General features: G+C 44.7%; 1 protein-coding gene across 3 annotated transcripts in view; it reads left to right on the top strand.

Moving 5' to 3' along the window:
* The window catches only part of mtmr14 (myotubularin related protein 14), a 45,759-nt gene extending 22,598 nt beyond the window's left edge, over positions 1–23,161 (top strand). The window contains exons 14-19 of one of the 3 annotated variants that reach the window (XM_056273527.1): positions 1,544–1,614; positions 1,952–2,010; positions 7,711–7,846; positions 8,241–8,417; positions 9,514–9,711; positions 21,755–23,161. In XM_056273527.1, coding sequence (XP_056129502.1) covers positions 1,544–1,614; positions 1,952–2,010; positions 7,711–7,846; positions 8,241–8,417; positions 9,514–9,711; positions 21,755–21,935 — 822 coding nt within the window. In that variant the 3' untranslated portion in view covers positions 21,936–23,161. Of the gene's footprint in view, positions 1–1,543; positions 1,615–1,951; positions 2,011–7,710; positions 7,847–8,240; positions 8,418–9,513; positions 9,712–16,452; positions 16,592–21,754 lie in introns of those variants that run through there. The other 2 variants (XM_056273528.1, XM_056273529.1) reach the window with 2 other exon arrangements.
* Positions 23,162–23,574: the final 413 nt, after the last annotated feature.

The raw sequence follows: 23,574 nt of genomic DNA, 5'->3' as shown, positions 1-23,574 counted from the left end.
AGGAATGCAGTATAGAGGTGAAGAAGAGAGTGCAGGCAGAGTGGAGTGGGTGGAGAAGAGTGTCAGGAGTGATTTGCGACAGAAGGGTACCAGCAAGAGTTAAAGGGAATGTTTACAAGATGGTTTTGAGACCAGCTATGTTATATGGTTTGGAGACAGTGGCACTAACAAAAAGACAGGAGGTGGAGCTGGAGGTGGCAGAGTTGAAGATGCTAAGATTTTCATTGGGAAGTGATGAAGAAGGACAGGATTAGGAACAAATATATTCGAGGGACAGCTCAGGATGGACGGTTTGGAGACAAAGCAAGAGAGGCGAGATGGAAGTGGCTTGGATGTGTGGAGGAGAGATGCTTGGTATATTGGGAGAAGGATGCTGAATATGGAGCTGCCAGGGGAGAGGAAAAGAGGAGGACCAAAGAGGAGGTTTATGGATGTGGTGAGAGAGGACATCCAGGTGGCTGGTGTGACAGGAAGATGCAGAGGACAGGAAGAGATGGAAATGGATGATCCGCTGTGGCGCCAACGGGAGCAGCCAAAAGAAGTAGTAGTAGTAGTAGTAGTCATTGCAGCCTAAGAGTGACAACAGACAAAAAGCCATAAACCTGAGCAGGTTGAGATTTACCAGTAAGTCATTTATTTGTGACATTGGTAGTCTTAATATCCAGCTTGGTAGTTTAATAATGTTGACTAAGTATTGAATCAATATCGCTAATCAACAGGTTTAGAGCAGATTTAGCAGCTCATTCTGCCTCTGGTCTTTTGGAATAATAGTATTTGAAATCTTCTCTCAGAAAATAGCAGTGTGAAGTGCTTTGCTCCCACCTCCTAATGGTGTTTTGCCAATTCCTCTAGTTACTACAGATGGTAGAGTTCAGGTTGAGGAGAACCAGACTCACTAGTGTGCAGGCCTGCCCTGACTGGCCTGCCTGTGGAGTGCCCTCTGGTCCATGTGGGGGAAAAAATTCCATTCCATTCCATTATCCAAGCCGCTTATCCCAAGTAGGGTCACGGGATGCTGGAGCCTATCCCAGCAGTCATTGGGCAGCAGGCAGGGAGGTACCCTGAACAGGCCCCCGGCCCATCACAGGGCTGACACATTCACACCTAGGGACAATTTAGTATGGCCGATTCACCTGACCTAAATGTCTTTGGACCATGGGAGGAAACCAGAGCACCCGGAGGAAAACCACGCGGACATGGGAAGAACATGCAGACGCCACACAGAGGACGACCCGGGATGACCCCCAAGGTTGGACAACCCCGAGGTTCGAACCCAGGACCTTCATGCTGTGAGGCAACCGCGCTAACCACTGCACCGCTATGCCACCCCAAACCTACACGAATAAGACAAAAAGAAACCATGAAATAAATAATAATAATAATAGTTATAAGAAGAAGAATAAGAAGAATAGAAATAAGAATAAGAAAAGAAAGAAATGAGGAAAAAATGTTTTAGCAAAACTAGTGTCATAAAGACCTAGGTGGCAGTATTCTGCCATTATTGTACTTCATTTTGACATTCTAATTTCTGCCTTTTCTCCAGATTTTCTTTTTTTGCTTCAATTTTTTGAAGCACATTGTGTCAGAGAAGTTCTCTGCTGTTAGGAAACAGAGGTAAGTTTATCTTTCTCTATGTCTCCGCTGTTACATTTATTTACATCTCTTTGTCATTAAACCTTTCTTATGATAGAGCAGTTTGTGTTCCGAAATAGTGTTTCACGTTATGCTGTGTGTTCAGCTACTCTGACATTTTAACAGAGGATTTTAAACAAAACAAAAAAAAAATCCCTTACTGAAGTAAATAACGCGTTCGTGGAGTAGCTTCAACAACGTCAAACAGACCAAACTCTACTTTTGATGCCTCTCTCTCTCACACACACACACACACACACACACATACATTCTCACTGTGTTGTCTGTTATTTCATCATACTTTTTCTCCTTTTTGCAGAAGGAAGAACTCTCACTTCAAAGACGGTGATTTCACTGTGGAGGACCTCTGCCAGTTAAGTGAGTTGGCCTCCTTCTCGGGGTTGCTCTCATCACACTTCAGTGACATTCCATTCAGTGACATCAGAAACATTTTATATATATAGGCTGTCAGTCTTCCTATATAATCATATTCGAATTTCTATGCATTATTATTTTTTATATTCGATTTTTTTAAAAGCTCTAATTTAGCCTATTACAAGCTTATGTCAATGTCTACAGTATCAGAATGTGGTTATTAAGTACATTCTGTCCACTAGAGGGCATTCCAACCACTCAAAACGTCTAGAAAGACAAACGAACTCTCAGAAAGTCCAGCTCAAGTCCAGGTTTGAATAAAAGCTATTTATCAACTTTCTCAAGGCTAAGAAACACTCCTACTCCTCCAGATATTTAGGAGACATCGAGAGGTGTCCTAAGTGGTTAGGAGTTGCCAGTAGCAGAATGAGACTGAGGAGACAAATTTCGCTTCTCAAATGGTCAGGAGTGATGATCTTCGTTGTTACATTACATTACATTACAGTCATTTAGCCGGCGCTTTATCCAAAGCGACTTACAATAAGTGCATTTAACATAGGAAATCGGGAGAACTATTAGTCATCAGAGGTCATAAGTGCATCTAAACAAGCATCTAAGGTCAAAACCAGTGCTAAAGTAAAAGCGCAAGAAAGAGATTTTTTTTTTTATTAAATGAGTGAATACAATAAGTGCTAACAACAAGTAACAGGGTAGTAGTTCTTGAAGAGGTGAGTTTTCAACCTGCGCCATTGTGTCCTCTCTTTCCGCCATTTCTGTTATAGTGACGTTAATAGTATTGATCATGTTTAATGATATTGTGATTCAGACTAAAACTTTATTGTTCATGACACATCAAAAGCATTTCACATGGGTAGGCAGGCGAGAGGAGCGAGATTCGCTAACATTAGTTAACACATTTATATATATTTAAAAAAAAGTTTTTTACACATTCGAATGTCAATTCTAGCATTTGAATAGTATTAATATTTTTAATATTCGAAATATATTCAAATATAGAAATTCGTTCCAACAGCCCTAATATATATATATATATATATATATATATATATATATATATATATATATATATACACAGTGCATCCAGAAAGTATTCACTCCCCTTCACTTTCCCCACATTTTGTTATGTTACAGCCTTATTCCAAAATGGATTAAATTCCTTTTTTTTCTCATCAATCTATACACAATACCCCATAATGACAAAGTGAAAAAGGTTTTGTAGAAATTTTTGCAAATTTATTAAAAATAAAAATTGAAATATTGCATATACATAAGTATTCACCCCCTTTGCTATGACACTCAAAATTGAGCTCAGGTGACACTCAAAATTGAGCTCAGGTTCATCCTGTTTCCACTGATAATCTTTAAGATGTTTCTACATCTTGATTGGAGTCCACCTGTAGTAAATTCAATTGATTGGACATGATTTAGAAAGGCACACACCTGTCTATATAAGGTCCCACTGTTGAAAGTGCATCTCAGAGCGGAAACCAAGCCATGAAGTCAGAAGGGATTGTCTGTGGACCTCCGAGACAGGATTGTATCGATGCACAGATCTGGGGAAGGGTACAACAAAATTTCTACGGCTTTGAAGGTCCCGAAGAGCACAGTGGTCTCCATCATTTTTAAATGGAAGAAGTTTGGATCCACCAGGACTCTTCCTAGAGCTGGCCGCCCAGCCAAACTGAGCAATTGGGGGAGAAGGTCCTTGGTCAGGGAGGTGACCAAGAACCCGATGGTCACTCTGACAGAGTTCCAGCGTTCCTCTGTGGAGATGGGAGAACCTTCCAGAAGGACAACCATCTCTGCAGCACTCCACCAATCAGGCCTTTATGGTAGAGTGGCCAGACGGAAGCCTCTGCTCAGTAAAAGGCACATGACAGCCCGCTTGGAGTTTGCCAGAAAGCACCTTAAGGACTCTCAGACCATGAGAAACAAGATTCTCTGGTCTGATGAAACCAAGATTGAACTCTTTGGCCTGAATGCCAAACGTCACGTCAGGAGGAAACCAGGCACCTCTCATCACCTTGCTAATACCATCCCTACAGTGAAGCATGGTGGTGGCAGCATCATGCTGTGGGGATGTTTTTCAGCGGCAGGAACTGGGAGACTAGTCAGGATCGAGGGAAAGATGAATAGAGCAAAGTACAGAGAGATCCTTGATGAAAGCCTGCTCCAGAGCACTCAGGACCTCAGACTGGGGCGAAGGTTTACCTTTCAACACGACAACGACCCTAAGCACACAGCCAAGACAAGGAAGGAGTGGCTTCAGGACAAGTCTGTGAATGTCCTTGAGTGGCCCAGCTAGAGCCCAGACTTGAACCCCATTGACCATCTCTGGAAAGACCTGAAAATAGCTGTGCAGCGATGCTCCCCATCTAACCTTACAGAGCTCAAGAGGATCTGCAGAGAAGAATGGGAGAAATACCCCAAATATAGGTGTGTCAAGCTTGTAGCTTCATGCCCAAGAAGACTTGAGGCTGTAATCGCTGCCAAGGGTGCCTCAACCAAGTACTGAGTAAAGGGTGTGAATACTTATGCACATGCAATATTTCAGTTTTTTATTTTTAATAAATTTGCAAAAATTTCTACAAAACCTTTTCGCTTTGTCATCATGGGGTATTGTATGTAGATTGATGAGAAAAAAAGGATTTAATCAATTTTGGAATAAGGCTGTAACATAACAAAATGTGGGGAAAGTGAAGGGGTGTGAATACTGCCTGATTCCATAAATCAGTGCGTGTGTCAGCGCCACAGCACAGCACCCTTATCTCTTTCAAAAAATACGTGGATTTTGAATCAAGAACAACTTGCATCAGTTACTTTTAATGTCTGTATGCTTTAAAGTTTCCCCTTCTAATAGGCTGTTGTTATCACTGCAGTTTTTAGACTGTCAGAGAAAGGGGGAGCAGCGCCGTCTATATTTTCAGATGATGCTTATCATATCATAGCTTTTATATATATATATATATATATATATATATATAGTTTAGCTCCCCCCCCCCCGTAAACCATCAATGGTGTCAATAAAAGTGCTCAACAAACAAGGTGGGTGTGTGTGTGTGTCTGTGTGTGTGTATATATATATATATATATATATATATATATATATATATATATATATATATATATATATATATATATATACACTACCGTTCAAAAGTTTGGGATCACATTGAAATGTCCATATTTTTGAAGGAAAAGCACTGTACTGTTCAATGAAGATAACTTTAAACTAGTCTTAACTTTAAAGAAATACACTCTATACATTGCTAATGTGGTAAATGACTATTCTAGCTGCAAATGTCTGGTTTTTGGTGCAATATCTACATAGGTGTATAGAGGCCCATTTCAAGCAACTATCACTCCAGTGTTCTAATGGTACAATGTGTTTGCTCATTGGCTCAGAAGGCTAATTGATGATTAGAAAACCCTTGTGCAATCATGTTCACACATCCGAAAACAGTTTAGCTCGTTACAGAAGCTACAAAACTGACCTTCCTTTGAGCAGATTGAGTTTCTGGAGCATCACATTTGTGGGGTCAATTAAACGCTCAAAATGGCCAGAAAAAGAGAACTTTCATCTGAAACTCGACAGTCTATTCTTGTTCTTAGAAATGAAGGCTATTCCATGCGAGAAATTGCTAAGAAATTGAAGATTTCCTACACCGGTGTGTACTACTCCCTTCAGAGGACAGCACAAACAGGCTCTAACCAGAGTAGAAAAAGAAGTGGGAGGCCGCGTTGCACAACTGAGCAAGAAGATAAGTACATTAGAGTCTCTAGTTTGAGAAACAGACGCCTCACAGGTCCCCAACTGGCATCTTCATTAAATAGTACCCGCAAAACACCAGTGTCAACATCTACAGTGAAGAGGCGGCTGCGGGATTCTGGGCTTCAGGGCAGAGTGGCAAAGAAAAAGCCATATCTGAGACTGACCAATAAAAGAAAAAGATTAAGGTGGGCAAAAGAACACAGACATTGGACAGAGGAAGACTGGAAAAAAGTGTTGTGGACGGATGAATCCAAGTTTGAGGTGTTTGGATCACAAAGAAGAACGTTTGTGAGACGCAGAACAAATGAAAAGATGCTGGAAGAATGCCTGACGCCATCTGTTAAGCATGGTGGAGGTAATGTGATGGTCTGGGGTTGCTTTGGTGCTGGTAAGGTGGGAGATTTGTACAGGGTAAAAGGGATTCTGAATAAGGAAGGCTATCACTCCATTTTGCAACGCCATGCCATACCCAGTGGACAGCGCTTGATTGGAGCCAATTTCATCCTACAACAGGACAATGACCCTAAACACACCTCCAAATTGTGCAAGAACTATTTAGAGCAGAAGCAGGCAGCTGGTATTCTATCGGTAATGGAGTGGCCAGCGCAGTCACCAGATCTGAACCCCATTGAGCTGTTGTGGGAGCAGCTTGACCGTATGGTACGCAAGAAGTGCCCATCCAACCAATCCAACTTGTGGGAGCTGCTTCTGGAAGCGTGGGGTGCAATTTCTCCAGATTACCTCAACAAATTAACAGCTAGAATGCCAAAGGTCTGCAATGCTGTAATTGCTGCAAATGGAGGATTCTTTGACGAAAGCAAAGTTTGATGTAAAAAAAATCGTATTTCAAATACAAATCATTATTTCTAACCTTGTCAATGTCTTGACTCTATTTTCTATTCATTTCACAACATATGGTGGTGAATAAGTGTGACTTTTCATGGAAAACACAAAATTGTTTGGGTGATCCCAAACTTTTGAACGGTAGTGTATATGTATATATATACTAGCAGAGGTACCCAGCATTGCCTGGGGAAAATGTTCTCACCAAAGCAACCAAGATGATCTGATCTTTATGATATAATCGATGATGAAATATAGGATAATTTATGATATGATACATGTGATGAACTAATGTTGAATAAACAAATGTTATTAATGAAAATTATCAAATGTCATAATTTTCAATCCATTCATCAAACTTCTTTGCCAGTGTGTGTATTAGTTGCTCAGTGCTCAAGCGCCTCAGGGTAAACCACGTTGCATGCCTTCAGGCTAGCATTGACAGTGTTGGGTGTAGTGCCTCCCTTGACCACTGTAAGGATTTGCCGGAAGTCTCCACAAAGCATCGTTGGAATGCCTCTTTCGCAAATAAATGAATTTTTTTACTTGGTTTTTGGAATATTTTTCGAACTGGGCAATCCTTGGGAAGTGCTGATTCTAAAGACACCTTTCTTTTTGTTCTACAATGAGTATTTCTGGAGTTTTAAGCAAACGTACAAGCATACACTTTTGCTATATACACACACACATACACTAAATGTGATTGAAAGACCATTTTCTACTTTTTGATATTATTGATAAGGAAGGAGGCCCAATATTTCCACTGTTGTTTTAAGTCTGTACTCACGTTTCCCAGCTGCAAAGAATCTCATTGTTCCACTGAAAGACTGTAAATATGAGCATATATTGGTTTCATTTGGAATTCAATTTAAATTGAATTAATTTAATTTTTTTCCTACCCTGGATAGCTCATCTGCTTCCTCTCCATTTGGTCGTTTTTACATGTTCCCAATTGTAATAATTTTTATAGCATTAAGTCATCCTTTGCTTTAAGCTAAATATCCCATCTGGCTAAACAGAGTGTGTAAGTGGAAACTTAAACTAACATGCCTCTGCAATTGACACAGAGTCAAGGGACCGCGGCAGTGTCACCAGTCTAGGCAGTGACTTCTCCCTCATCACTGAGGAGGTCGGGGGAGTGGCCTCCAGTCTCACCAATGACTCTGTGGACCTGCTTTCCTCCCAACCCCAAGCTTCCAGCTGGTAAGGAAAATCTGCAAACACTCAGAATCAGAATTCTTTTAAAATTGATTTGATTCAGTAACAGATAGGTATCTCATTTAAGCAACATATTACCAGTAGGTACTTGACACATTTACACAACAAATTTGCATTTGGTTGCTAAGTTTGAGCATCTTTCCAGGTGCTTTAGCAGGGGGCCAGCCAATATTTAGTAGGTCTGTCCTATTCTAAAAACTTTGCAACTGTGGCCAGCTAACCAAAGAAGTTGGGTTTTGTAGCATATCAGGAGGATTATATGCTGAGTCATACCAATTAGAAAGCCATGTACTTCCACCATTATACCAGTTAATGGCACCATGTTGTTGCTAATATGGAGGGATACTCTGTTAATGACTATTTCTGCCACTGTCTTCAGGAGGAAAGGCACAACCTCCTCCCCTCAGATGGTAATGTGGAGTAAACCTGCCCCTCCTGACGAGCATTTTTCACACCCACTCAGTGAGGCTAGGTCCTCTAGCTCCTCTTCCTCCAACCATTCAGAACATGGCTTCACACGCACTGGCAGCAGCCCATTGGCCGTCCCTGGAAGGAGGTAAGTCTTCACTGGTTGGGGTCCTGTTTAAAACCCAATACAAACAGCACATCTGGCCACATGATCTACCTGCCTAGTTCTGTCATGGAGCAAGAGTATGTGTGTGTGTGCATGACCTGTTGATTCCAAACTCATCAGTATTCATTGGTGCAAAGGCGTTTTTTCCACATCATACTCATGGTCTGCTTACAATGTAGCAGTTACATGGTGTTAATCAAATTACCCCTCGCATATCTGCATTGGTGAGTGTTTTGTTTGAGATTTTGCTATCTTGGAGAGTGTAAGCTTACATACTAATTTATATTGCATACAAAAACGCACAATTAACTGCGTATGTGCTGAGGAATTCTCATTTGTGTAGTTTTTGACAATGTGTTGTTATCAGTATTTCTTTGAGTGTGTATACTGTTGGATTGTGATTACCAGCTTGGGATAGTTGTTGCAACATGGTTCTCTCTGAAGATAGTGTTTCCTATATTCACTGCGCAATGTCTTCACTACTGTGTGTGTGTGTGTGTGTGCGCGTGCACGGGCGTGTGTGTTTTTGTTTGACCGTGTGTGAGCATGTGTGTTTGAGTTTGCATGTCTGTTTATCTAAACTACGTTTGTATGAGTGAATTGTCTTTTTTGCTGGTTCAAGGTCATCGGTCTACCCCGTTTGTATGAGATGTAAAGCTGTGTGGTAGAAACTATTGCATCCACTGAAACTGATTCGTAAATCTAATTTAGGCTCCATGAGCTTTGTATAAGTCCAATATATATATTGTTTCATCTGTCAGTTGTGATTTATGGTGAGGTCATGATCCTAAAGCCACAAAGCCCTCCCACTGACCTCATGACCCCATGCCGAGTCATGACTGGATCCTTTATTCCTGAACCCTGTCCCCTACTCCTCTTCTCAATTTATTTCTCCATTTTCTTTCCTTTTCTATCTGTATATGTGTCTGTCTGTCTGTGTGTCTTTCTGTTTGTCCCTGTCTTACCTCTGTTTGTATTTCTCTTGCTTCCTGTGCTTCTTTTCCTTATGTCTCTGTCTCTGTCTTTGAAAAATGTTTTCCTTCTGTCTACACCACCCTACCCTCCCTCCGTTTCATAGGTTAGCGGCTGAGTACTCCCGCTCTGGCTCTTCCCTCTCTACGGAGTACGGCAGCTGGCAAATTGTGTCAGGTTGCGGCAGCATCCATGACCACGCCCACTTTCCACCACCTGCTGCCTCCTCTTCCTCTGTGGTTGCTGCTGCCTACGACTCGCCCCTCCCCTTCAGCTTCCAGGACGAGGGACCCAGCGGACGCATGTGAGTAACATGTCTCATCCCACACCCCTACTGCCGTCAGTCTTTCCTGTTGTTATTCTTACATGCCTTTCCCACTCTTTTTTTCCCCCCTTCATTCATGCACCTCCTTGTCACAGGGCTCAGTGGGGGGGCTAAGGCCTCCTAAAGTCTGTTTGGTTGTATATTACTTGCGGTGTGTGTATGTGTGTGTGTGTGTGTGTGGGCGGGAGGGGTTGAATGGACTGTGATTGTTTCACCATGACAATCTAGTGTCAGTACAGACTATTGAATATGGGTACTTTGCCAGACTTCAGGGTGACTAATCAGCGGTTCATAAACAGACACCAAGTATTTTATCACTGTCAAAAGTTCCAGGTCGATACACAACCTTGTGAGAGGTCTTAAACCTTATCTTAAGTCAAAAGCATTTTAGCCACGCTTTTTAGTTGTCCATCTTTTGGAGCGGCTATGCTCTCATTTTAATGAATGCTGCTGTCTACACCAAGTCTATGCAGGCTCACAACTCAAAAAAGGACCACACATGTCACGCAGACCACTTGTTTTTTACCCTTCAAGTCTATTTTTCATTTGACCTTTTCACATAAACACCAGGTTGATGGCTATTGATTTATCTCTGTCCCCCCCCCCTTCTATAAATGTATTCAGTAGGCAATTAAGTGTATTATTGTTGTTTGTAAATGCGAGGTTGCTGCTGAGAACAAAGCCTATGTGACTGTCATGGGAATAGAGGTAGGCCTATAGGCGGTCAGTGCAGGAAATGCATCACTTCAATTCAGCTAGGAGATTATTTGCATTCACCCCCTCAGATTGATTGGGTGGACTCACCATCTGTGTTTTTGCTGTTGTTGTCTTCTAAAATGGAGAAGTGTGAAGCGCTCTTTTTTTTGTGGCGTTTTTCCCTCCTTTTTTCTCCCCAATCATACCCGGCCAATTGCTCCACTCTTCCAAGCTGTCCTGGGCGCTGCTCCACCCCCTCTGCTGATCTGGGGAGGGCTGCAGACTACCACATGCCTCCTCCGATACATGTGGAGTCACCAGCCGCTTCTTTTCACCTGACAGTGAGGAGTTTCACCAGGGGGACGTAGTGCGTGGGAGGATCATGCTATTCCCCCCAGTTCCCCCTTCCCCCCGAACAGGCACCTCAACTGACCAGAGGAGGTGCTAGTGCAGTGACCAGGTCACATACCCACATCCGGCTTCCCACCCACAGACATGGCCAACTGTATCTGTAGGGACGCCCGACCAAGCCAGAGGCAACACAAGGATTTGAACCGGCAATCCCCATGTTGGTAGACAACGGAATAGACCGCTATGCTACCCAGATGCCTGAAGCGCTCTTCTTCTATTTGCAGCTGGTACCGTCCCAACCACAACACAAAACAATGGATTAAACAATACATTTATCTATAGTAATCACAGAAGACATAGAGCACAAAAACAAGGTCTGCGTCATAGATTTTGCAAAAGAGTAGGTGATGGGCCTTGGGTTACTATTGCAAACAGTAGACCAATACTAGGCCAAGAGGATATCAATGCATGGTAGGCCAGCAGTCACAAATCCTTAGTCCTGTTTGGGACTTTAGTGCTAGTGGGACTACAAATAGCTTGCCCTGTAGTTCAACAGTAAATTCATTATTGAATCGCTTTATAGTGTCAACCACATACTTTCATTTTTGTAGGAAAAAAAATAGGTGTACTCATAATGTCGATAGACTGCCCCTGTTTTGCTGTATGTGCTCAATTATGCAGACCCATCTATTGTGCAATGGAACCTGTAGAGAAAGTTGCACAGTTGTAACGTTAGCCGCTTTTGTTTTGCTTACAGGTTGCTCACGTGACATGTCTAGTGTAGACATAGCGAAACTTAAAAAGGGAATGCATCTTTTGACTCTTGACTTGAACTGTATTGCCAAGGTGAAATGGTGGCATAGTCTTCTCATCAGCTAGCAAACCAGTTTTATTCAGCTTTTACTTGTTAGGATTTGCAGAATCCGCATTAATTTGGCGATGTGTCCGGTTATTGTTCATCATAGAGGCATTTGCTTTAAAAGTTGCTTTTGTTGCCTTAAATAGCTTATTTTGAAATTTGCAATGATGTAAATGATATATTTTCTTGCCGTGACAGTATGTTTTTTGGTCTATTCCATCCTGTTATCCTGCATGTTTTGAAGCCTCAGCAAAAGCAGTAGTTTACTCCAAACTATGATGTCAAGTGATATTGAGAAAGACATCCCATCTAACGCTTGATAACGGTGTTAGCCCCACCCATGGTGCTGATTGGTTAGTTGTTAGCCCCCCGCAACGCTCATTGGATAATCGCTTTTTTAACCGAGAAACTGCTGTTTCGTGCCATGATGCCAGACCAATAGAATCAGTCAAATTGGTGGAGTGAGCAGATTCAAAGGTCTGGATACAGACAAAATCTGATTGGTATGAGAGGGCAAACTGTACTTGGGTTTGCATTATGAAATGTTTCTTCTAAGTTACTTTATTGAGTATTGCTGATAGGGTGAGGTGTTATTAGACATTTATCGATATCGTTACTGAAACCGGTACCTTTTATCAAAAATAGTACTCGATACTGCGTAACAGTAGTTTTTATTATTAGGTTAGATTAGATTGTTTTATTAGCCACATGACCAAGGCCGGTGGAATTTGTTTTTGGTACACATTAAACTCTGAAGCACAATACATGCATGGACAACAACAGACATTCCGCATATTATCACGAACAATACAGTTACACAATAACAGAAATAAACATATCACACACAACAATTAGGTGAATGGTGGTTTTTATGCCAATGGTATGTGAGGAGGGGACTATAGGGAGGAATTCAGAGTCATGATGGCTAGGGGAAAAAAAACTCTTTGTGAAGTGTCTAGGCGAAGTGGACAGTAATCTGTAACGCCTCCCTGAGGGAAGGAGCTGGAAGAGGTGATCATGGTGTTAAAAATATTATTATTACTGATAATTGCCACATATTAACAACAACATCATATTTGTCTTTATTCATGCTCAATAATTCAGATAAGAAAATCACAGAAAATTGAATCACTTCATCTAGACACAACATTTATTAAGTGAAACATTTCATCACTCATCTAAGTGACCTCTTCAGTCTCAACTGACTGCAGGTATCCTCACCCTTAAAAACAATATAGTGGCATAACGACCAAAAACAATTATTGGTTTCATATGCAAATTGGCATGACCATTAAATAGAGTTGCAGTGGCCATGTGTACTATTCACAGAGGATTGGGGAATAGTTGCAATCACAGTATTGTAAGATGGTAAAAGATGTACCCCCATCACCCCCCCCCCAGCTCAGGGATGGTAGTTCCTGCTTCATATAGATTGCCTATTTGACTCTCCATTCAAACCAGTGTTCCTCCCTATCAAGGATGTGCACGTCCTCATCCTTGAAAGAGTGGCCACTGGCTTGTAGATGGGTGTAGACTGGAGTCCTGGCCTGACGTGTTAGCTCTTCTGTGTTGTGCCGTCCTCTTGGCCAGCGTCTGTTTGGTTTCCCTGATGTACAAGTCATGACAATAATCCTGGCACTTAACAGCATACACTATATTGCTCTGTTTCTGCCAGGAGACCTGATCCGTGGGGTGGACCAATTTCTGGTACAGTGTGTTTTGGGGTTTGAAAGTAACTGAGACGCAGTGTTTGGAAAATACGCGTCTCAACTGTTCCAACACTCCCGTCACATATGGAATCACCACTGATTTACGCTCAGGCAGCTGTTGTCCTTCATCTCTCTTCAGTTGGCTAGTGTACTTTTTGGGCATCTTCCTGGCTTTGACAAATGCCCAGTTAGGATAACCACACTTACCCAGGGCCTGTTTAATGTGGGATTTCCTCCTTTCCCCAGCCATTGTGTCGGTGGGGACGTTGTCAGCTCGGTGGTACAGTGTCCTGATGACTCCTAGTTTGTGCTCCAGTGGATGATGAGAGTCAGACCTTAAGTGCTGATCAGTATGTGTTGGTTTACGGTAAACATCAACAATCAGATGTCCCCCATCACCAGTTGCAATTTCACAGTCTAAGAAGGCTAACTTGTCATTTTTCACATCCTCCCTGGTGAATTTGATGTGGTTGTTGACAGAGTTAATGTGGTCAGTGAATATATTGTTTATAAGGGTGGGGATACTTGTAGTCAGTTCAGACTGAAGAGGTCACTTAGATGAGTGATGAAATGTTTTTCTTCCAATAAACGTTGTGTCCAGATGAATTGATTCAACTTTCTGTGACCATCATATTAGATAAATGTTTTTTTGTTTTTTTGTTGGTAACACCAGACGTCAACTTAATATGCATAACAGCAAAGTGAATAATGTACTGAAACATGTACAGCAAATACAGCTTTGAAGAATTGCAATTAGTATTTGACAGGCTTTAAAAAAATCTGTTAAAGGGGTGTCTGGGTAGCGTGGTGGTCTATTCTGTTGCCTACCAACACAGGGATCGTTGGTTCGAATCCCCGTGTTACCACCAGCTTGGTCGGGCGTCCCTACAGACACAATTGGCCGTGTCTGCGGGTGGGAAGCCGGATGTTGGTATGTTTCCTGGTCGCTACACTAGCGCCTCCTCTGGTTGGTCGGGGCGCCTGTTCGTGGGGAGGCTGGGGGAATAGCGTGATCCTCCCACGCGCTACATCCCCCTGGTGAAACTCCTCACTGTCAGGTGAAAAGAAGTGGCTGGCGACTCCACATGTGTCGGAGGAGGCATGTGGTAGTCTGCAGCCCTCCCCGGATCTGCAGAGGGGGTGGAGCAGCGACCAGGACGGCTCAGAGGAGTGGAGTAATTGGCCAAATACAATTGGGGAGAAAAAGGCAGGGACAAAATCCAAAAAAAAAAATCAGCATCTCAGCCTTTCCTGATAGAGTGCCTGACCTATCTTGGCTGGTTGTATCGTCTGTGGAAAGTTACTTATGTATGTTTGTGCAACCGGTGACACAGATAAGAAGCACTGTTAGTACAGACCTAGGGTGACCAGATGAGAATGGGTGAAATTCGGGTCAGGGGAGTTGGGGGTGGGCATGCCATGGTCATATGGCCATGGTTAACATGGCCTCCGGTTCATTACATTCAGTGTCAACAAACGGTAAAAATTAAAACACGTGAAAGTCAAAACTCAACTCTAAATCTTGTTTTCTTCATGAACATGGAGTTAACTGTCTGTCATTAGAAAAAAGAAACACAATTACTTTTTTATGTAACTGTGTAAATCAGTATCAGTTACATAAAATTAATTTTATTTCATTCATTTTTATCAGTGAGGTGCCTGTCACATCTGTCTTCACAACACTGCCTGCAGCTACACTTTCCCTGTCCTTGTGACTACAACTTGCTATGCATCGCCGCTATGTTTAGTTATTTATCAATTCGTGGCACTGCTGTACATGGCTAAAAAAAACTACAACAGCCACAATTCATGTAGGCTACGGACAACAGTCCCGGTTGATGGCAACACCAAAATAGTGTCAGTATTTTTTTTGGGGGGAAGGGATTTTTCCCCCTTTTTCTCCCCAATTACACTTGGCCAATTACCCTATATTCTGAGCCGTCCCAATTGCTGCTGCACCCCCTCTGCCGATCCGGGGAGGGCTGCAGACTACCACATGTCTCCTCTGATACATGTGGAGTTGCCAGCCGCTTCTTTTCACCCGACAGTAGGGCGTTTCACCAGGCAGACGTAGCCCATAGGAGGATCACACTATTCCCCCCAGTTCCCCTTCCCCCCTGAACGGGCGTCCCGAACGACTAGAGGAGGCGCTAGTGCAGCGACCAGGACACATACCCACATCTAGCTTCCCACCCGCAGATACGGCCAATTGTGTTTGTAGGGATGCTTGACCAAGCCGGAGGTAACACGGGGATTCGAACTGGTGATCCCCGTGTTGGTGGGCTACAGAATAGATCGCTATGCTACCCGGACACCTACAACAATCGGTATTTAATGTTTTATTAGGCTATAACTAATCAAAACTCAGGTCAACAGGACAAGATTCGGGACAACTGCTTATAATTCAGGACTGTCCCGAATTTTTCAGGACATCTGGTCACCTCACACAGACGTTATTGATCTGGTCGGTACATCCCACATCAATGCCAGCACCTTTTTAAAATGATCAGTACTGGATCCCAATCCCTAATTACTTAGTTGCGCCATGTGCTTGATTTTAGACAGCTAATCTTTACTGATGGCCCATGGCATTTGACGGAGAATATTATGGATTGATGTAATACCAAGGTAGATGAGGGTAAAATTAAGATAATTTTAAGTGGTTTATGTCATCAAGTTTTGTATCCACAAGTTATAAAACACCCATTCATTTGTTTCATTACCTCTGCAAGCTAATGTAAATCTATTGCTGTGATCTGTTGATCTGAGTAGTTGTTAACGAAATAGCCATCAACATTAAGTAGGGTTTTGTCTCTTAAAATGGGACAATTTTTTGGGCTGCTAGCCTTCGAAATTATTAATTTCAGCCTTTCGCATGCTCTGATTGAAATATACTGTTGTAACGGACTATATGGGCACAATGCACCATAATTGGTAGACACGGGCCCTTTAAGAAAGGGTTTCCGGGTTGAGAGGGCGGAGTGAGGACTAGGTTGGTTTGAGCAGCGCCATGTTGTTGAGGATGGCGATTTTGTACGGAAGAATAAATTATACACGCGTTCGTGTGGTCAATGAGAGAAATTGTCCATCTCTACTTTCCTGCAGTTTCCACACTGGTGACCCCGACGTTTGTCTGCTGGACGTTCCAGAGAAAAATCTTAACGAACATGACGACTAATGCGGTTTCTCTCAAGCTGCCGGAGTTCTGGGAGTCGTCAGCCTCAGCTTGGTTCGCCCAGACAGAAGCGCAGTTCACATTGCGTGAAATCACTGCGGATGCCACAAAATAGTATTGAGTGGTGTCAGCTCTCAGCAGTTCAACAGCAACCAGAGTGGTGAGCCTCCTCAAAAATCCTCCGCAGCAGGGTAAATACAAGACACTGAAGGCTCACCTGTTGAAAACTTTTGAACTTTCTGACGCTGAGCGGGCCAGCCGGCTTTTCTCTCTACAAGGCCTCGGTGACAGTAAGCCGTCTGAACTTCTGGACAGGATGCTGGATTCATCCAACTGTTTCTGCGACAGCTGCCTTCTCAGGTACGGGCTGCTTTAGCCAGCCCCGCCATCATTGATTGTCATGCTCTGGCTGAGGAGGCTGATAAATTTTTCCTGGCTGGTCAACAGCCCTGCGCGGCCACGTTTTTTCCTGCCCAGACATTTTCATCACTGCCTGGAGACACAATAGTTACCGCAGAAGCAGCAGCTCCTCAACGGCAGCAGGATCACAGTCTTGTGTTTTTACTACGCAAAGTTTGCACCCAAGGCCAAGCGCAGCGGGAAACGCCAGGGCCGGTGCTCAGTAGTGGCCATGTGCGTCAGCTGAACCGGCATGTTGCTTTTCATCAAAGACTCCATTTCTGGACGGCGGTTCCTGTGCGACACGGGCGCGCAGAGGAGCATCCTGCCCACATCGAGAGTAGACATCCTGTTCTGTGGATATGGCCCCCTCCCCCCATGGAAGCAGCTAATGGCAGCCAACATCCACACTTATGGCACTAGGTATGTGAAGCTGTGTTTTGGAGGACAGCAGTTCGGTTGGGACTTTGTCACGGCGAAGGTAGCTGTCCCCCTCCTCGGTGCAGATTTCCTATGCGCCTATGGGCATAGATGGATGTCAAAAACCACCACTTCATCAACGCTGTCACTTTCTGCTCATATGCGTGTACTCTCAGCGAATCGGACTCCATCAGACTGTCTAGCATGCTCTCTGCCGCAGACGATTTTCTCCAGCTTCTTGCTGAGTTTCCGGTCCTCACGTAGCCCACCTTCTCATTTTCCAACGTCAAGCACAGAGTGAAGCACCACATCGCCACCACTGGCCCACCAGTCTATGTTCGGGCTCGGCGCCTCGACCCGGCCAAGCTCACCGCCACCAGGGAGGACTTCGAGAACATGGAGCGTCTCAGCATCATTCGCCACTCCAACAGCCCATGGGCTTCACCCCTCCACATCATCCTGGAGCCTTGTGGCGGGTGGCCCCCGTGCGGTAATTACCGCCGACTCAACAATGCAATGACATCGGACCGCTACCCAGTCTCACACATCCAGGATTTTTCCACCCACCTGGCTGGAAAAGTCAGCTTTTCCAAAGTGGACCTCGTCCGTGGATACCATCGGGTGCGAGCCCACCAATGGATGTCCTCAAAACGGCGGTGATCACCCCATTTGGACTGTTCGAGTTCCTGCACATGCCATATGGCCTCAAGAACGCTACACAGAGATTCCAGCACCTCATGGATTCGGTGCTACGGGACCTCCCTTTTGTTTTCGTCTATCTAGATGACATCTTTGTCACCAGCACCTCCAAAGCGGAACATCTGTCTCACCTCCGGACTCTTTTTGAGCGGCTCAGCCAGCACGGGCTGATCGTCAATCCAGCCAAGTGCCAGTTTGGGCTGACAACCATTGATTTCCTCGGACACCGAGTCACCAAAGACAGGGCGGTACCCCTCCCGGCAAAGGTGGACGCCGTTGTGAAGTTACTGCGACCATTCACAGTCAAGTCCCTACAGGAGTTCCTTGGCATAGTGAACTTTTACCACCGCTTTATCCCCCAAGGTGCTCAACTCATGCAACCGCTGTATGAGGCCCTGAAAGGCAAGGCCATCAAACACACTGTTGACTGGTCTGAAGAGAGGGCAAGGCGTTTGTGGACACTAAGGCTGCTCTCGCTGACGCAACAATGCTGGCACACCCATCACCCAAGGCTCTGATTGCCATTACTACAGACGCTTTGGACTATGCTGTCGGGGCGGTGCACGAGCAGTGGGTGAATGGCGCTTGGCAGCCGCTCGCTTTCTTCAGCCGACAGTTATGCCCCAGTGAACGGAAGTATAGCACCTTCGATCGGGAGCTCCTCCCTCTCTACTTCACCGTTCAACACTTTTGTTCCCTGCTGGAGGCCCGCCAGTTCACGGCGTTTGTGGAATGCAAACGCACATCATTCCCACTCGCTGGAGGTGGCGTGTTTTTGACGCTGTCCATGGTTTCTCCCACCCTCGCAAAAAGCCATCTCAAAGACTAGTGGCGCCAAGTTCATCTGGCACGGCTCAAAAAAGACATGAGAGACTTGGCTGACACCTGCGTAGAGTGTCAGCGCTCTAAAGTGCACCACCATACCAGAGCCCCTCTGGCACAGTTTCCGGTGCCCAAAAGGAGGTTCAGCCACGTAAACGTGGACCTGGTTGGCCCCCTGCCCCCCTCCCATGGTTTTACTCCCCTCCTCGACGTGATGGACAGGACCACTCAATGGCCAGAAGCTGCCCCACTGTCATCGACGACGTCCAGCGACGTAGCCTGGGTGTTCATCGGGACCTGAGTTGCCTGGTTCGGCACCCCATCTAACCTCTCCTCGGACCGGGGCTCACAGTTTGCGTCTGATCTGGAACGCAGTCGCCGAGAGCATAGGGGTTAAGTTCCACTGCACCACCACGTACCACCCGCAGGCCAATGGGTTGTGCAAGCAGTTTCATCGCTCTATGAAAGCTCCTCTTCGGGCCAGCCTCAAAGATAGCAGCTGAGTCGACAGGCTCCCGTTGGTCATGCTGGGCCTCAGGACTGCCTTTAAGGACCTCCAGTCCTCGTCCACAGAACTGGTTTACGGACAGCTGCTGCGGGTCCCAGGGGATTTTGTCCCCAACACCACAGCTCCCTGGTCTGCAGCTCATCAACGGACCACACTCCTGGATAACGCCAGAGCTTTCACACCAGTCCCCACTTGGCAACACGCCCTCCCACAGTCTCACATCCGCGCAAGTCTGCAGAAGGCAGAATATGTTTTCATGCGCCACGAAGCCCACTGTGGAACCCTGCAGCCTCCCTACTACAGGCTGTTCCGCGTCCTGGAGACCAGAAACAAACACTTTGTGGTGGAAGTCGGCAGAGCGCATTTCAGTAGATCGCCTCAAACCAGCTCACCTGGACTTGGGTCCGCGGTGGTGTAGCGGTCTAAGCATCGGCTTTGTGTCGATGCAGTTGCCCACTGGGGACCAGGGTTCACGCCTCGGTCTCGTCAGATCCGACTATGGCCAGATTCAATGAAGCAGCAATAATTGGCAACGCTGTCTTCGGGGGGGGGGCGGAGTCGGCTTGTGTTCGTCACATGAATGCATCGGTGTGTGTCGGGGGGAAAAAAAACAGTGGTTCGGCCTGGATTCACCTTGTCTTGAAAGTGGCGAGGCGTCTCCTTCGAGACTGCCGGCGAGAGAGATGCAGTTGGCGAACGCATGCAGTACGAGGGTGGGTGTTTGAACTAAGAATGGGGAGTGATTGGCTACTAAATTGGGAGAAAAAGGGAAAAATCAGAAGTAAAATTTTTAAAAAAAAACAACCAAAAAGAAAAGCCCTGCTAACCTTGACTTGGACTGACCTGTTGGACTTGCCCAGCCCCCACAGCGGGGGTGCCCTCCTACCCTGCCCCCACCCCCCAGCAAGGCCCCTAAAGCTTCTCCACCACCCGCCCTAACCCCGCACCACTGCAAGGTCCTTAAGGCCCCTCCTCTAGGCACCCTAGCCTCCGCACCTGTTCGGTGAAGCCGTTGTGGCTGGGCCCTCCGCCCTGTACCACGCTGACTTTTTTCTATTGTGATGAATTCTGGGGGGACGTATGTAGCGGACTATATGAGCACAATTCACCATACTTGGTAGACACGGGCCCTTTAAGAAAGGGTTTCCAGGTTGGGAGGGCGAAGCGAGGGCTAGATTGGTTGGAGCAGTGCCATGTTTTTGTGGATGGTGATTTTGTACGGAAAAATAAATGATACACACGTTCTTGTGGTCAATGAGAGAAATTGTCCGTCTCTACTTTCCTGCAATTTCCACACTGTCAACATTTTTTACATAGCTTTTGGTAATGGTCGTTTGGTCTAATTCTCGTAATAAATCCTTGCACTTCTCACAAGTTCTTGTTGGCCGAATACATCCTTTATAACTCCTTAGTTATAATGACAAGTGAAAATCGTGACCATTAAGCCCTTCTTTCATGTACATTTCTCTTTTTGAGCCTTGCATCAGTGGTAGATGTGATCAAGAGATTTCTTTCATAGAATAGATATATGATGGATATGTACAACTTCTGGTTTGTGTAAGAATAACTAACAATAATATAATTGTCTGGGAAAGTTGTGTGTTCAGAAAACCATTGCATTGTATGTATCTTATCTTGTATCTGTTACTGTGTATTTGCATATAATTTTCAAGAAGGAAAGGATGTTTTCCACAGCGGGGCCCATATTATTTCAGCACTACATACAGAGGGTTCTAAACAGGTTCAAGAGCTAAGGGCTCAATCATGAAGTCAAGTCAAGTCCTCTCTGTTTATCAGAAATACCATGCAACATTAGCAACACCTTGTCACACAGTGTCATCCAGTCTGCTCCACCCTATCCCCCAGTGAACCATGGGGCTAGATGAGGACTGAGGTAGATGAATTTCCCACTCATTTTTCTCTGACTCACCCTCCTACTCCCTTCCCAGCAGGGCACAAATTTTCTTTGCCGCTTGATCTGATTGCCAAATCGAGTGTGTCCCATCAACAGCACTCACACCCAGCTCATGGCAAATAACATCCATCCATCTTTATTTGGAGAGAAAAAGGGGGGTGACAGCTTGCTCTCTTGTTAACTCCGGGTACCTTGTCACCCTCCTCTCACTCTTAGTGTCGGTGATGCTTCAGAAAAAGATGCAGTAGCTTCTCCCTCAGACCTTTTCCCCTGTTCAGCTCTTCTTTTCATTCTCAAACCCAATCAACCGTGGCTTCACACTGTTCCTTACCCATATCTCTCTCTGTCTCTCTCTCTCAACCACCATTCACACTTCTTTGCATCTTCTTTCTCTTTTGAATTCACTACTTTATCTCTCCTTTTATTGCCTTCCCCTCTCTCTTCTTCCATCTCTGTCTGTCCTCCACAGGTGTCCATTCCCCTCAGAGCGGCAGGCCCGTCTGGAAGCCGTGCGGGAGGTCTTCCTGGCCGCCTACAGCTCTACTGTGGGCCTCAAGTCGTCTGCGCCCAGCCCCTCTGGCGCCATTACCGGCCTGCTGGAGCAGTTTGCTCGTGGTGTGGGTCTCCGGGGCACCAATACCATCGTCTGAGCCCCAACCCACCCACCCTCTCAATGTGACTTCCGGCCACCCTCAACTCCAACCGTCTTCCATCCATCCACAAGCCGCTTGGGGCCCCACTCATGTGGGCTGTAGCATGTTCTCTCATCTGCCTTGAATCCAGCCACAGACGACTCGCTGCGTCTGGACTTAAACAATAAAGTGCCAAACTCCCTGACGATTATATCCAGGGGCTTAAGCATTCATTTTTACTTTTTGTTTTAGCTTTTAGATTTTTTTTTAAACCTTACATGCCCTGGTTTAATTGTTATTTTATTTCTGTTCGTGCTTTTCTTTGGACATAATATTTCCTTGTTTTTGTGGTTGTACAAATGTATCAAATTCAGGGAGCATTTTGTTTCTGGGGGAAACAGAGTTTAGCCACAGTATCAAAAAGGGATAGCTAGGTAGCGCTCTAGCTCTTGAATTATAAATGGCTTATCTTTCCTCATCTTTTCTTTTTTCATGTTTTTTGAGTCATTGCAATGACCATCCTACATGCAAAAGGCAATGTGTTTCTTGTTCTCCTGTTTTTGTGCTGCTATTTGCTCCCCCAAGCAGAAGAATGATTTTAAATAGTCATAGATGTTGATGTTGAGATAAACGGAGCACTTAATGTGTTCAAACCGGAAAGGCTTTTTTTTCTCGTCAGTGCATAAATCAGCTCAGTAGATGGAAATCAGAATAATGATCAGTCTTTGATGTTTAATTTAAAGATGTGATTCACAGGCCTAAGTGGAAGTAGTCTCATTTTAAATGTAATGTTATGCTTGGGATGCTACCCCTGTTTTGTTTAATTCTGCTTCATTAGTTCCTAATTCAAGTTTTTAAAAGGTAGTCTGAACAAGACAGTTTTACTTTCTTAGCTTTTTTTTGTCACCAGTATGTGTTCAGTAGCCTCCATTTCCTGATAATTTAAGGCCCACCTCTGATCCCTTTGGTCTAGCCAGTATAATCTTTCCACTACGTAGCCTTTTTTCTTTTTTAATCCACCAGCAGCACTGACACTGTAGTACAGGAGGCATTGTGATAGCAGTGTTCAGTTTACAGCTCTGTGACCCAGCAACCTCTTCAATATTTTTCCTTATTCACCTCATTTCCTTTATGCAAGTGACACTGGGTGCTGTTTGACCCCTGGCAGTCTGCAGTGATTTCTGCCCACTTGTCTCACACATTTTTCAAGAGCATGTGTCTTGATACATGCTCAATAATCCAGGTAAGAAAATCACAGAAAGTTGAATCACTTCATCTGGACACAATGTTTATTGAGAGAAGTATTTTATCACTCATCTAAGCGACCTCTTCAGTCTCAACTGACTGCAATTATCCCCACCCTTGTAAACAATACAGTGGCATAACGACTGAAACCAACGATCAGTTTCATATGCACATTGCCGTGACCATTAATTAGCATTACAATGGCCATGTATACTATGCACAGAGGATTTGGGAATGGATGCAATCACAGCATTGTGAGACGGCGTGGCTTGTACATCGGGGAAACCACACAGACGCTGGCCAAGAGGATGGCACAACACAGAAGAGCTAATGCATCAGGCCAGGACTCCACAGTCTACACCCATCTACAGGCCAATGGCCACTCTTTCAAGGATGAGGACGTGCACATCCT

The sequence above is a fragment of the Lampris incognitus genome, chromosome 2 (assembly GCF_029633865.1).
Source record: "Lampris incognitus isolate fLamInc1 chromosome 2, fLamInc1.hap2, whole genome shotgun sequence".
Classification (NCBI taxonomy): domain Eukaryota; kingdom Metazoa; phylum Chordata; class Actinopteri; order Lampriformes; family Lampridae; genus Lampris; species Lampris incognitus.
Note: the sequence above shows the minus strand (reverse complement) of the source record. Positions and strands in the feature narration are given on the sequence as shown.